At 35.8% G+C, this 15,863-nt stretch overlaps 1 protein-coding gene across 1 annotated transcript; it reads left to right on the top strand.

Moving 5' to 3' along the window:
* The first annotated feature begins 413 nt into the window (after positions 1–413).
* Positions 414–15,625, top strand: has2 (hyaluronan synthase 2). The gene is given in 4 exon segments (NM_153650.2): positions 414–938; positions 10,258–10,884; positions 12,806–12,907; positions 14,051–15,625. Coding segments are annotated over 3 exon segments (1,659 nt in total). The 5' UTR covers positions 414–938; the 3' UTR covers positions 14,981–15,625.
* The last annotated feature ends 238 nt before the right edge of the window (positions 15,626–15,863 follow it).

Raw genomic sequence — 15,863 nt, 5'->3', positions numbered from 1 at the left:
CAGTGAACATTAAAAGGTGTAATAACGGTATTGAATTTACAATTCACAAAATATCCACTGATTAAAACTTAATTTAGGTTGAAAATAATAAAAATAAAATAAGAATAATACATTTTAAAAAGTGTGCACCTGTAATTGTACAAATTAATGCTAAATTATTAATTATATTTAGTAATTATTTTCTAATAAAACTAATTTTCATAAATAGGCTAATTTCGTTTTTTTACTTTTTAATAATATATCTTTAAGTCAAGGTTGCCCAGCTGAAGAATGTTTGGCTAATTGCTTGATAAATATACCCACCCCCCATTTCGGAAATTTGAAGGGGCAGCACTTTTTTTTCTTAGATGTTGTTCGCTCCTCCTCGCCCCCAAACCAACCCCCTTAAAACAAGTCTAAAACCCTGCCCGGTTAAAAAGAGTCCTGCGAATGTAAGGCTTACAGGAAACATAAACTTAAAGCGTCTGGAAGAAATTAGGCGCAGAAAAAGACAAGTCCACTACTTCAACCTGTGCGCTTGGGGAAAAAAAAAAACTTGAATGAATTACAGCTTGATTCACCAACATTGACTACTGTTGGATGACTTTTTTAAAGATAAAGAAGAAAAAAACGTTTAAAGTCATTTTTTTTCTTTTCTTAAATTAGCTGACAACTTCAGAATGAACTTCCAAAATGTTCACGCAGACCTCATCACGACAGCAAACTGATGCAAACTTTAAATAATGTTTTGGACGAGGCGAGATGTTATGTGGAAAACGTGGATACTGTACATTTTTGCAATTCAAAACAAGGAGTTTTTAGATGCTCCATGCCGGTCTCCTCTATACTTTCCCCCAAAACTTGTATGGGAAGGTTTGTAGAGTGTCTGGAGAGTGCAGACCCTCGTCGGACAGCATCCCTGTTCAACTAACGGGACATCTCCAAAGAGCTGCTCCAAGGTATGATCACTCTATAACTGATTATGTTGCCACTTTAAGTATTATATTTGCATCAATTAAATATTGTAATTAATTGCATTATGGTAAAATATATAGTACATTATAAATGTTTAAATATTCATAACGGGTATGAATTTGATGGATGAATGGATGGATTTCAGCCATTAGAGTTTGCTATACCTGCACGTGCTTTTTTTCCAAAAGGTTTCTATTTGATTCTCTGCCCATATATCTAAGAGGCAACTCTACAGTAAAACTAGTCAAACTATTTAAAGATATTTTAAACTAGAATACAATTGGTGTGCATTGTTTATGATTATTGATATAAATTGCTGATGGACACGTGCAGCTAATCAGCTGTTAATTCTCTAATATTTAATATTTTCTTAATTACAGTTAACCTAAACAATATATTTTATTTATTATGACACTCTACCAGGGCTATATGCTAACTAAAAGCCATCTAGACAGCCTGAAAAAAAGCAGAGCAGAACAGATATTGCGCGCAATCCAACTGCAGCCGTAAAACCGACGGTGATGCAATGCACCAATGATGCGTAATGACGCTTTTCGGTAGGCTCCCTCGGGACGCTTACGACAAATGAAACAAACGAATAATTTAAAAACTGTCAGAAACTTTTTTACAACTTGTTTTTATGTGTTTTTATTATTTCTTTAATCAGAAACAAGCAAGAGTGAAATCTTAAAAAGTGAACATCTCACTGGTCTTATTGCAATATTTTGTAAATATTTTCAGTTTACTTTTTATTTTTTTTACCTGACTATTCAAGACAGAGTGGGTTAATATGGCTCATTTTTCATTGTTACAATTGTCACAATGTGCAATGTCCTATCACCCAAAGATACCCTACAACATGCATTTGATATAGCCTAAAAGTTATATGTATATCTATTTATTTTCATAAATCACCATAAACTGATCATACTATTAAGTATCCAAGCATCTACTGACACCTTGGAAACCTCCTCAAGTAAACCTTCTGTCTGTCAGCATCTTTTTCAGTTTGATCTGCTTAATAATCTAATTTTGTGGTTGTTTGAAAGTAAACTGAAACATGAACAAAGTTGTATTTTACTATTTTTATGTGCTTTAACTTACTTTGAGGGATTTGACCTGTAATTATAGAGGTCAAATCCATCAATTGGATTTAAAGGTGTTATTTGAATTCATTAAAAACTTTACCCCAACAGTTGAGTTTATCTATATTTGACCTAACATTGGGTTAAAACAACCCATCATTTTTTTTTTTAGATTGATTAGTTCTTGTATTAGCAAAGTAACAATAGAATTACCACAGCGAATTAATTCATGTTTTTAAGTGTGGTTCATAAACATTATAATGCTTGCATTATGAATATTATATTTACTATAAATTACTATAGTGTTTTTTATGTTATTAGTCTTGCTGGTTTTAAAGTCATAAAAGCAGTATAATGTTGCTTGTTGTAAATGTGCAGGGTGTGTGGTTGAGTGATAGAAAATCAGGTTAAATTTGAAGGTCAGGAGGTGACAACCTTGACCATGCGCCTGTGATAAGAGCCAGCTGTTCGACACACAGTCTATTAAAGGCAGCAGAAATTGCATCAAGTCAAGGGGACTTCTAGTGACCAAAGTTCATAAAATAACCTAATTGCATTTAGCCCTCAAGGCGCCACATTATTTCCTCTGACAGTCTTAACTGTTAGGAAAACATGTATTTAAGGACTGAAGGTGAGTCCTGAAAGGTTGAAAGGTGTAAGCAGAGCTGGAGGCAGAATTTAGCAGTGAGCCAGCACACAGCAGCCTGAACAGCAGCAAACATGGCGGCCACAGTGTCTGACAAGGCCACACCACAGATTCGTGGCAGAGTGATGGATGTGTCTCAGTGCTGGTGGTTGGATAGTTCCTTTGGGAGGCGGCTGTGGCAGTTCCCCAAGTTCCTAGATTCCCAACGCCTCCGAGCCACCCACTTAGGAGAATCAGACGCTTCCTTTAGTGCCTGGGAATACACTGGAGCATCTCAAAATGGCAATACGAGCAACGAGGCAGTGTCTCTAGTTTTGTTTCAGAGCCAAAATTCCCACCGACACAATTTGAGTGAAAAACGTATTTGATGGAAAAACCCTATAGCTGTAATGTTTACTCCACTGCATTTTGCTTGGAAGTTTGGACAATGAAATCTTTAAGTATTACTTTCCAAGTATTTAACTTCAATCCTTGTATGTTCTTAGAGTTCTGTATATTCTGTTTGTCCTACTGGTCAAAAATGACCCACATTCCCTAAGCTTTAAAAAAAAAAAACCTAAATTAAACTTTTAATAACTTATGATAACTTTTAATTACTAATAATTTAATAAAAACAATTTTGTTTGTCATCATTTATCACAAACCAAGTGAATGGGGTTTATCCTGACCAATGTGCAGTATTGCATTAGTGTGTGTCTGATGTTTTTGGTAATATTTTATAGCTTGAAGATTAAAATTGAGCGTTAAGACAACTGTTCCATCCTAGATGTGTACAGCCTTCATGGAAATAGGAAAATAGTAAACTAATGATAATTTTAGAAAAAAATCTTTAAATATCAAGATATAAAACATCCTTTTTTCACCGGGTAAAAAGAGGCTAGTCATTTTTTACATTTATATCAACAAGCTGGATAATATTTAGTATTATTTTAAATTATTACAGATCACCAATGTATAGTTTAGCTCATTTTAGAACACCTCTCTAACAGGATCCGATGTCATAAATTCCACTTTTTGCATCCAACCCCCCAATAAGAGTGTTAAGCTAAGAGCCATGGATTTGCAGCTGCATAACGATTATAGTCAATGGTCGTTCAGAAGTTTTTGTGTTTCAAATGAAGCTTTGTCTAAATTCAGCTCATTAAGTTGCATGATCTACCTCCCCCTACATCCAGATACAGTTTAAAATCCTCCCTAAATGAAAATATATTGAAATGTATACTTTAAATTGGTATACTTTTTTGGTAACATTCAGGGGCGTTGCAGGCATGGGTCTTTCTTGGCTAGTGCACGTGTACTTTTCTCACACTGCAATTTATCATCCACCTTCAAAGCTAGAGATATAGTTTTCCCCATTGAGGATGATTCAGTTCTCAGTGATCCTTCATGCTGTTTATCTCCTCCCTGTTCTTTTGGATAATGGCCAGATAATATACACAACATACGTCCACTTGTAGGCTACGAGTATAAAAAAGAAAAATTTTAAAAAGGTTTTTAAAAACATACCCTTTTTACAACAAATGAATTGGTATCATTTATAAGCTGGGAAAATTCAAATCACTCTGGAAGGAATTCTACAAAAACTGAATGTGGCTCCTATGGAATTGTCATAGTGTGGACTTTCCTACTCTCAGAAATAAAGGAATAAAAGATGTCACGGTGGCAGGGCTTTTCAAACAGTAAACATTTGTACCTAATTTGTCCAAATCACTATCCCAAAGTGATAGATCACCCAAAATATGTCACCTTTCACTTGTCAGTGATGAAGTTTGCACTGCGCAACAGTATATTTACCATATTACAGTTTTTCTCAGTCACACTATTTACATTTGCACAACAGGTAATGCATTTCTCAAAATAATTAGTCATTTGTGCACATTCTAGTGGCAGTTTCTCATTCCTTTCAACAAATTGTGAATGCTTTTGGACATGCATCAATTGCTTTCAATCAACTCTCTGCTATTTATAACATTATCATTTGCTTATGTCAAGTCAGTCAAAATGAACTAAACTTGTAAATGCTGAATAGTCATTCCATATAAAATTAACAGTCCTCATTTCAATACTTAATTTTCAAAACTTATTTTCCTGAAAATGTATTTAAAATTAAACAATTTCATGAATGATTTACAGACCTGTGTATGTTGCAGGTCCAAGTCCAATATGTTCTGCAATATTGTTTACAGTTGTGCACACTTCAACCCAAAGGGAGTTTATGTTTGTTGTAAATAAGGGTGTGTTTATTCTTTTGCACAATGCTGTGAATAAATTAGGATTGTAAAGAGCAAATGCAGAGTAAAAATGTGAAACATCCATATTCAGTGTCTTGTACTCAGATACCTCACTAAATGCAGTAATGTCCAACTTTACTGTAGTTTTCAAATGGCTGTGCAAACAGTATATAGTGTTGTCTTGAGCATTTTCAGGAAGTGTCACCAACATCTGACTTTTTTGCATTGAAAAGGTATGAGTAAACTCATAATGAAAACATGACTAAGCCATTTGACTATCTTGTTTATAAACAATGGTGTCAGGACTTTTCATTTTGTTGATACTGACACTTTCATTGACAAGACAACTTGCTTTTGAGGAATGAACTATCCATTTTGAGCATGTGACGCACTTTTGCAGGTTATCAGCTTGGTTTTGCGGTTTGCACTAATTGTTTTGAAAAATGCATTAACTGTTGTGCAGAAATGCACTGGTGTTGTGAGAAACGCACCAAAGCGACTGAGAAAAACTGTAATACCAAATAAACTTAAGAGGAACACTTTTGTACTTTTAGGGTACTAATATGTACCCTTGAGGTATTAATATGGACCCTTTAGATACAAATTTGTACTTTTTGAAAGGTACCACCCCAGTGACAGCTCGCGTACCTTTTTCTGATAGTATTGTATGTAACACATTCCTCTCATTCTACCCTTTTATCCCACAGTCAATGATTTTACATCATTAGTTAGACAGCCACTCAATAGTTAAAAACAATCTCTATTTCATTTCACTTTACTGTAATTAACCACACAATATATATGTACCTGCACCTTTAAAAACATTATCTCTATTGCACAGGAAAATAACATCAATTATCATCATTCACTTATTCATGTCTACATCAATGCAATAAAATTCAAAAACAATAAAACTACATTTTCATCTCATTATTTGTACCATCACATGGTCAAAATCCATGAATCACAATATTATAGCTAAACAACAAACCATTAAAGAAATACAGAACGATCCCATTTCTCATTTCTTCCTCTTGGTGTAAGTGATTTTTATTTATGAATTCAGAACGCTTCTCTTCATAATAATCTTATTCAGATTACCTCATCTATGTGATTTAAATACTTCTTCAATTCCTATACATTCTAGTTATTTGACTTCATGTCCAAAATCTAAAAAATGTCTTGCTAATGCCGAAGTTATATCTTGCCGTCGTATACTTGACTATACTTTAGTTATTAACCCCGTTTATTTTTTTTGCCGAATTGCCAAACACATGGAAGATTTTTTTCAACACATTTCTAAACATTAAAGTTTTAATAACTCATTTCTAATAATTTATTTATTTTATCGTTGCCATGATGACAGCACATAATCTTTTACTAGATATTTTTCAAGACACTTCTATACAGCTTAAAGTGACATTGAAATGCTTAACTAGGTTAATTAGGTTAACTAGACAGGTTAGGGAGTTCAGGCAAGTTATTGTTTACGATGGTTTGTTCTGTTGACAGTTGAAAAAAATAGCTTAAATGGGCTAATAATTTTGTCCTTAAATGGTATTTAAAAATTAATAACTGCTTTTATTTTAGCCTACATAAAACAAATAAGACTTTCTCCAGAAGAAAAATATAATCAGACATTACATGAAAATATAAGATATGAAAATTTCCTTGCTCTGTTAAACATAATTTTAAAAATATTTTAAAAATAAATAAATTAATTCATTCATTCATTAATCTGGGGTCGCCACAGCGGAATGAATCACCAACTTATCCAGCAAGTTTTTACGCAGTGGATGGCCTTCCAGCCGCAACCCATCTCTGGGAAACATCCACACACACACACACACACTCATACACTACGGACAATTTAGCCTACCCAATTCACCTGTACCACATGTATTTGGACTGTGGGGGAAACCGGAGTACCCGGAGGAAACCCACGCGAACGCAGGGAGAACATGCAAACTCCACACAGAAACGCCAACTGAGCCGAGGATCGAACCAGTGACCCAGCGACCTTCTTGCTGTGAGGCGAACTGCGTCGCCTTAAATAAATTTAAAGGGGGCTAATAATTTTGACTTCAGCTTTAAATAAATTTTTTGTTTTATTTTATTTTTTTGCAGTAATCAGTTGTTGTTTTACCTTTTTCTTGTTGACAAACAAATAAATAGCAATGATTGCAACTGTATATCTTTTGGCATGGACATTTTAACATTTAGACCCCACTACGAGTAGAGCAGGTAATACAGGTTTTTATTTAAGTATTTTTACCCTATTGCTGGATTCAAAAATTCTTTACACTTTACTAAATTCTGACATGTGGGACAACTTCTGCATTTGTCACAAACCCATTTGAGCTCATCATTTTGTTAAAACAAAAAGGAAGGAAATCTGGAACCACTAGCTTACAAAGTGTTTGTTTTTCTATGGAAGTCAAGTTGGAGGGTCCTAACATTTCTTTTTCAAAATAAATTCTTGTGTGTTCAGAAAAAAAAGAAAGTCATAAAGGTATTAAACCATTTGAGGATGAGTAAGTGATGAGTATTGACATTTTTGAGCAAATTATCCCTTTCAAGGTACATAATAGGACCTTTCCAAAAGAACACCAAGTAACAGCTTTGTACCTTTACTCTAACAGTATTCAAATGTTCAATCTTTATCTTTATAGTCCTTGGCGTGAATGGCCATTGAGGATAAATCAGCATAATTAACTCAGTCAGACAAAATCAACTCATGGCAAACATTTCACACGAGACCATTTCATTAACAGGATTATCTAATGGAATGCAGCAAACCCCATTCACAACAAGACAAGTCACTCAACACATGTAAACTCTGCAAATTCATCTTTAAAGATGCAAAGCCTGCATCACTAAACATAAGAAATGAGATCATTCACAAACACAGTGGTGCTTTTGATATCCCATACAATCGTGATGACCATTAGTGTGCTTTTAGGTGTGGGAGACATTTTGTCTAGTCAGCACTTACAGCACATCCAAATGAGCCTTTTGGGTTCATCTAGAGTTTAAAGAAGACATGAATGTAGGTTTGGGGATACCCTAAGAACAGTACAGACGTTTGAGACATTAGCACCATATGCTTCTCTTAATCCAATAGGCTTGCACGTGTCTATGTGGATAAGGTGGGGTTTGGAGGGTCCAGAGGGCCTCGTAAACATGCAGGATGACGTTAAAGGCTGTGACACGTGCCAGTTAGACTCACACTGTGCTGGAGTCCATCATATCAGCTTCCCTCCCAGGCCAGAACCCCTTTATAACCTAAACCAAGAGGGACAATATTAAAGAAAAACAAGATTTGAGTGGTGAGAGTCAGTAGAACACACTCTCATTAATACAATGGCGGTCTTCAGCAGTAATAAGACAGAGGGTCTTTAGAGCAGCCATCAAATCTAAATTTCACTGTGCACGCGTTCCCACGGAGATATAAACAGATGATGTCAGAGGGTGGTGCTGCACAGTCATGTCTGCCAAGCAGATGGGGAACTGCATTAGTTAGGAAACATGGAACAAATGGTCATAGAGACCGTGCAGTTATTATGAAGAGAAGAGAATATGATGCTGTCTGAAATAAACTGTTGCTTATGCAGAAAGAACAGATGCATGTATGCTATGTTAAAAAATATAAGCACTAATCCGTCATCATAGCCACTAAGATGTCCACACATCTGCTTTAATTTCATTCATGAGAGCTGTTCATGTGCTTTCAGTCCTGTATGACTTTAGTTCTTCTGCAAAACACTAGAAAAATGTCCTAAAGAATGTTTTGGGGCATTCAAATAATCAATATGAAAAATTCATTAAACATTATGATGTAAGAGTTTTATTAATCTGTAAGCTTCAGTTCCAAGTTACAAATGTAAACTTTTACACCAATGTTAAATTTCAGTTTGATGTCATTCTGAAATTAAAGTAGTCAATTGACATCAAATTGACATTTTTGAAATCAAAGTATTAATTTGTTTTATGTCAATTTGATATCCCCACAGTAATACTACATACATTAACATTAGCTAATCAATAGGGTCCGAATTAAGATTCACTGGACCCACTAATCCACAATATATGTGTATATATATATATATATATATATATATATATATATATATATATATATATATATATATATATATATATAGAGAGAGAGAGAGAGAGAGAGAGAGAGAGAGAGAGAGAGAGAAAGAGAGAGAGCAATATCACACGAGTAGCAGTGCAATGTTGCTGTAGATCGCCATACAGCCACATCGCACAGCTACTCATGTGATATTGCGTTTATACAACAGTTCGACATCATTATCGTGTGTATAAAAAAGAAAATCAAACATGGAGACTCTCAAAACCTTATTGTAAGAGAAGCTATTTTCTTGCACCTTTCATTCACATCTGCAGCTGACGCTAGAAACGCAGAAGCCGTTTTTAATTCACCAACGTCATTTTAGAGCTAGTATTTGAATAATTCTCCAACAAAATGTCTAAAGTGATGACAACAGGGGATTTTGCCCACATTTTAAGATTATAAGACTGAACCGCATGAAATGCCATCTTTCTACAGAGATATCGCCCAGTATTTCTCTGTTGCAATCAGGAGATCACAATATTACTATGATATAAATAAAAACAACACTACAACATCCAAAAAAAAAAGAGATATACTTAGAAAGTCGTTTAATAATGATTGGATCAGCTGTTGTTTGAAATTACGCCATTTTCTCTTAGAGCTTATTATGCGGTCTTTGTCACCATCGTGTGGATGAACATCGTCAACCATGTTTACTCGAAGACAGACTTGTATATATATATGTTTTTGGTGGGCCAAAAACAGCATTAGCTTGCTGTGTTAACGCGAGACTCCTATCGCGCGATAAAAAATATTGCCGTCAATCTATTCTTACAGTTGGGTTGGGAGCTGGGTCTATTCTACACAAGCTATGATGACTTTCACCTTCATATTGTACCGCTGATGTATACCTGAACATTGAGCCGTTTGACAAAAAAATGTTATTCTGAATCAAATCAGCAGGATGCCCTTCCGGATCTTTCACTTACTTCAAAGATACTACTGACTACAATTACATGGACATCTGTAATGTAGTTATTTGCCTTAATAGACAATATTATAATTAAAGTGTTTACGTGAAGTGCTTTCATGTAAGAGTTTCCTGTAATTTTGGGTGACTTTATAATATATATATTCAGAGATTTTTGCATGTTTTTCTTTAGTTGATATGTGTGTATGTGTGTTCCACAAGATAATGTATTTGGTTCCATAACAGTAAATCATGATAGTCACCCTTTTGCATTTTATTACTTGTTTCAGATGAGATGTGATAAAGCGGTCAGCTACTTAAGGATTGTTGGGACGACACTGTTCGGCATTTCACTGCTTGTGGGAATCTCTACTGCTTATATCATGGGGTATAAGCTTGTAACAACTCCGGGCAACTATTTGTCCTTTGGTCTTTATGGAGCAATTCTTGTCATCCACCTCATCATCCAAAGTGTGTTTGCCCTACTGGAACACAGGAACATGAAACGCTCCCTGGAAACACCAATCAAACTCAACAAGTCACTGGCCCTATGCATCGCAGCCTATCAGGAAGACCCCAACTACCTGAGAAAGTGTTTAATATCAGTGAAGAGGCTCACGTATCCGGGTATAAAGGTCATAATGGTTATCGATGGGAACAACGATGATGACTGCTACATGATGGAGATCTTTCGAGAAATCATGGGCCGGGACAAGGCAGCCACGTACATTTGGAAAAGCAACTATCACCATAGAGGACCCGAAGAAACTGAAGAATCATACGCAACAAGCTTGCAGCATGTTTCTCACCTGGTTCTCAATAATAAGTGTGTGTGCATCATGCAGAAGTGGGGCGGGAAAAGAGAGGTCATGTACACCGCCTTCAAAGCCCTGGGAAGAAGTGTTGACTATGTACAGGTGAGTCTGTCTCTCTTTCAGGCGACTAAAGCCTTGTCTAGCCAAGTACACGGGGGCAGCACAGGCAAATTCTACAAAGAAGCTTTTGTGACTCCTTAAGTGGATGCTAGGCTCAAGCGTGTAGCTCACTGAGGGTGAGGAAAGTACATTCCTGCTTAACACTGATGCTGTTCATGAGGGGCTTCTGTGGGAAATCGTTTGCATATACCCGGGCTATTTCTGGCACTTGCAGAAAAGATCTCTGGTATTTTCCATGCCATCTTAGAGCACATACTATTAGCTCATGACATTGGTTGGTTATTTGGCTCAAGGGAGGGACTGTGTCACATAAATACACGTTCATAAATAAGTCACATAAATACATTAAACCTCGAAGGACCTGCTCTCTATGGTTATTTATCTCAATCGTGTGATTCCAGCTTCTGAATTTTTACGAGCTTTAACCAAAGGAGACTAATTATTAAGGATTTTATAATGGCACACAGATGAGAACAGATGTCTACATGTGTTTTCCCATGGCATAAAAACGTTTTGTGACATTGGTATGATCCTATTTGAGAATATTTACTTTTGTTCAAACTATATCCAATGAAATCTCATTATCTGATGTTTTATTAGCAAAACGAGTGATGCAACTTCCTCTCATGTAAGATTCAAGCTCCCCAAACACAAAGCCTGGAGGAACTTCCAATTGACCTCTGTTTTTAACTGTTTTTATTTATTTATTTTTAAATATCCTACACTGACATATCTAGCCTTTTTTTAATTACTCTAATAAATATACAATTTATTCACTATTTACGCATCCTTATGTGGTTCCAAGTCTTTGAGATTCTTCTATTAAACACAAGGAAGACATTTTGAAAATGTGCAACCATTGACATCCATAGTTGGAAATCAAACACTATCTAAGTTAATGGTTTTTACCTTTCCTCAAAATACCTTTGTTTGAGTTCAACATAAGAAAGGAAATCATAAAGGCCAGAAACAAGTGTGCTTATGTGCTATCCCTTCAAGATGCTATTATAATCTTCAACCTCACATAAGTACATCTTGAGACCTATGCAATATTTTTATACTACCTCTCAGCACTGTCTTGTTTTTTTTTTTTTTTCAAAGCCAGCAATTTGTGTGAATGACCTCTGAGAACTCTAAACCCATAGCTGTCATTCATTTGTAATCATGTAAGGCCTCCCTTGTAGACTGAGCAAGTAATGTTATTTTATCCACATGCCACCTGGTTCCAATGAGATCCCTGACCTTTGCTCCAAGTGTAGAGGCCTAATTGTGTTTAACTTATCACTGATCTTGCTACCTGGCTTGTGGTTAATCTCACTATGGGGTTAAGTTGTAAAAGCAAAAGAGGCATACATGATTTTCTCTTTAAAAAGCGAAAGAACCTCTGGGCAATGCTTGCTTAGTGTTTCAAAGTTAGAACACTTAACCGAATCTTTACTGATATTTGAACAGCATGTCCTTGTGTTTGATAAGACTCAATTTTTGGCTCAATAACTATACATTTTAGCCAGAATGGATTCATTAAATTGATCCCCAGGAGAGATTGATATGCTTGTCCCAACATATTTAGCAGCACCTTTTGATTCATTGTAACCACAGAAGCAAAGACAATCTGGTTTTTCTAGACGTGACTATGAAAAAGAATAATATTTGTTAATATTTGTAATTAGTATATTACTCAGCTTGTATCTTGCTGAACAATGTGACCCCTCAGTACAAGAAGCACAAACATTTTTTTTCTAAGGACATTTTTTTTTATTTTATTTCAAAGACATGCAAAAAAAAGCATAAATATAAGAATTCTCATCACTTTAAATGAAAAAGAGCAGAATTTAAACAACAAAAAAAGCTTTGATGAAAGTTTGTATCCTCCATTAATCTACTTTTATTGTCCTGGATGCAGGTATGTGATTCAGACACCATGCTGGACCCGGCCTCCTCTGTAGAGATGGTGAAGGTTCTAGAAGAAGATCCCAATGTTGGAGGAGTAGGTGGAGATGTGCAGGTATGTTGTTTTCTTGATTTTTAAAAATATATGTTACCAATTTATCTAGCCAATGGTTTACCAATAAAAACTACCCAGCAGACACACAATATCAAAAGATGTTAATACTAGGTTAGATTTAGGTCATGACATTAGGTGACAAATTCAATGTCTAGCCAGCGTCTAAGAGCAATGTTATTTTGACATCCAATGTCGACATTAAATTACATCGATATTTGGTTGATTTTAGGTTGTGTTGGAAAGTGACAAAAATCCAATGTCTAATAGATGTCATAGTAGTAATGGCCACACAACGTCAAGGTGTAACATGATTAAACGTTGATATTTAGTTGATTTTAGATTTATTTTAAGTTGGACATTGGACATTGACATTGGCCAGACGTTGAGTTCTGACGTTAACCAGATTTTCATTTCCAAACAAAATCCAACATCCCCACAACATTGGGGTACGTTGAAGTACAACGTCAATATGATGTCACGTCGATGTCCTGTGCCTGCAGGGTAGCCTTTGTGCTAAGTAGGTTACATTTCCATCCTTGAGGAATGCACACTGTCCGTTGATCATAGATAGATAGATAGATAGATAGATAGATACATAGATAGATAGATAGATAGATAGATAGATAGATAGATAGATAGATAGATAGATAGATAGATAGATTAAATTAATTTTTATCCCATATGTAAAAGATTATCCAGATATTAAAGGCAAAATGAGATGTTTGAAACATCTCAGATTAAGCAAATCTATTAAATTATCATGAAACTAATCTGAAGCTTGTGATTTAATGTTTAAGAGTTGTATGGTCTGAAAAACAATTCTTAATTCATATTTTTTAGACAAATAATCAAGGCCGTTGTTGTTTTTTGGCGTGGAATTGATAAAGCTGTTCAGGGTACTTAAATATTCCCATAGCAAGCTGTTAAGTTATCAAGAGACATGCATATTACAGCACATCCTGTAGAGTTCTTTAGATCTCAAATGGGTTCTCACGGTTCTTTAGTGCTTCAATCTACATTTGTGTCATTTCCATACATGATACATATACATCAATATGGCAGGTGACCAAAACAAGCATGTTATTCTATACATTGAACTCCACCCTTTGATTTCACATTCTCTTTGTTAATCTGTCCCTCCAGATATTGAACAAATATGAGTCGTGGGTCTCCTTCCTGAGCAGCGTGAGGTATTGGATGGCGTTCAACATTGAAAGAGCCTGCCAGTCATATTTCGGGTGCGTTCAATGTATCAGCGGACCCTTGGGAATGTACAGGAACTCCCTCCTCCATGAGTTCCTGGAGGACTGGTATGATCAGACATTCATGGGAAGCCACTGCAGTTTTGGCGATGACCGCCATCTGACCAATCGAGTACTGAGCTTGGGATATGCCACGAAATACACCGCGCGCTCCAAGTGCTTGACCGAGACGCCCATTACCTACCTGCGCTGGCTCAACCAACAAACCCGCTGGAGTAAATCCTATTTCAGAGAGTGGCTTTACAACTCCTTGTGGTTCCACAAGCACCACTTGTGGATGACCTACGAGGCCGTCATCACCGGCTTCTTCCCGTTCTTCCTTATCGCCACTGCTATTCAACTGTTCTACCAGGGCAGGATCTGGAATATCCTTCTGTTCCTGCTGATCGTCCAGGTCGTGGCACTCATAAAGTCCTCATTTGCCAGTTGCCTCCGAGGCAACATAGTCATGGTCTTCATGTCATTCTACTCAGTGTTATACATGTCAAGTCTGCTACCGGCAAAAATGTTTGCAATAGCCACCATAAACAAATCCGGATGGGGAACGTCTGGAAGGAAGACCGTGGTGGTGAACTTCATCGGACTCATTCCAATCTCAATTTGGTTCACTATTCTTTTCGTTGGCATTATTTATACCATAATCCAAGAGACGCGAAAACCCTTTCCTGAATCCGAAAAGGTGGTTTTGATAATTGGCGCAATCGTTTATATCAGCTACTGGGTTGTGTTTTTGACTTTGTACGCTGTCCTCATTATGAAGTGTGGCAAGAGGAAGAAAGGACAGCAGTATGACATGGTTCTTGACGTATAGTATTTCCCGTGCCCTTCATCCTTTTCTACGTTTACATTAAAGACAGACTGCTATCTGAATGTGGACCTTCCACAGGAAGTGACACTGTAAGGAGACATCAATGCTGCTGTGACTGTCACTAAGAGTATTCCTTTAAAGTGATGAAGGAATATGTTTTGATATGTGAGCTTTGACAGTCTTGATGTTTTAGTATTCCACCATCAGATGACAATTTCTTTGCACTTTTACAATCACTCTTGTTATACATAATGCTTGATATAGAACTTTTAAGGAACAAAATACCTCAGTGGTTGTGTTAGCATTGTGTGAGTGTTTGGGATAGTCTGTGAGACTGTTTTTTATGTAATTTATGATTTTTTATCAAAAAATTTTTTTGTTTTATGTATATATATATAAAATATATAATGTATACATTTTTGACTGAAATCCAAAACAGAATTTGTGCTGTACTTTTGTTTGCATAATGTATTTTATTGCCTTTTTATAGATCTTTTTTTTTTCCTTTTTTTATTATCACCAAAGATTCTCTATTTTCATTAAATATGAGGAAATGTAATGTTTTAAGACTTGCCTATCTGACCAAAATGTGAAATAAGGAGCTGGATTTGTCTCTGTGATGACAGCAATAAAAGGCAAATCTATGGATAAGTTATTCATTTTCTTTGACAATAAGGGCGAAAAACCTGTGTTATAAGTATATGGAGGAAAGACCAGTCTATTTATATGGTTTATAGCTTTATTACATGATTGTTAGCTAAATATTTGTAATATGAAAATGTCATTTGCTGGTTCGATTGAATGTTTTGAATTGTCCCACACAATCTATGCAATTTCAGCATGTGCCAATGTCAAATTGCAATGCAAATTCCCAAGAAAAAGTGAT

The sequence above is a fragment of the Danio rerio genome, chromosome 16 (genome assembly GCF_052040795.2).
Source record: "Danio rerio strain M-AB ecotype USA chromosome 16, GRCz13ab, whole genome shotgun sequence".
Classification (NCBI taxonomy): domain Eukaryota; kingdom Metazoa; phylum Chordata; class Actinopteri; order Cypriniformes; family Danionidae; genus Danio; species Danio rerio.
The sequence above is the reverse complement of the archived record's forward strand: the minus strand, read 5'-3'. Positions and strand labels throughout refer to the sequence as shown.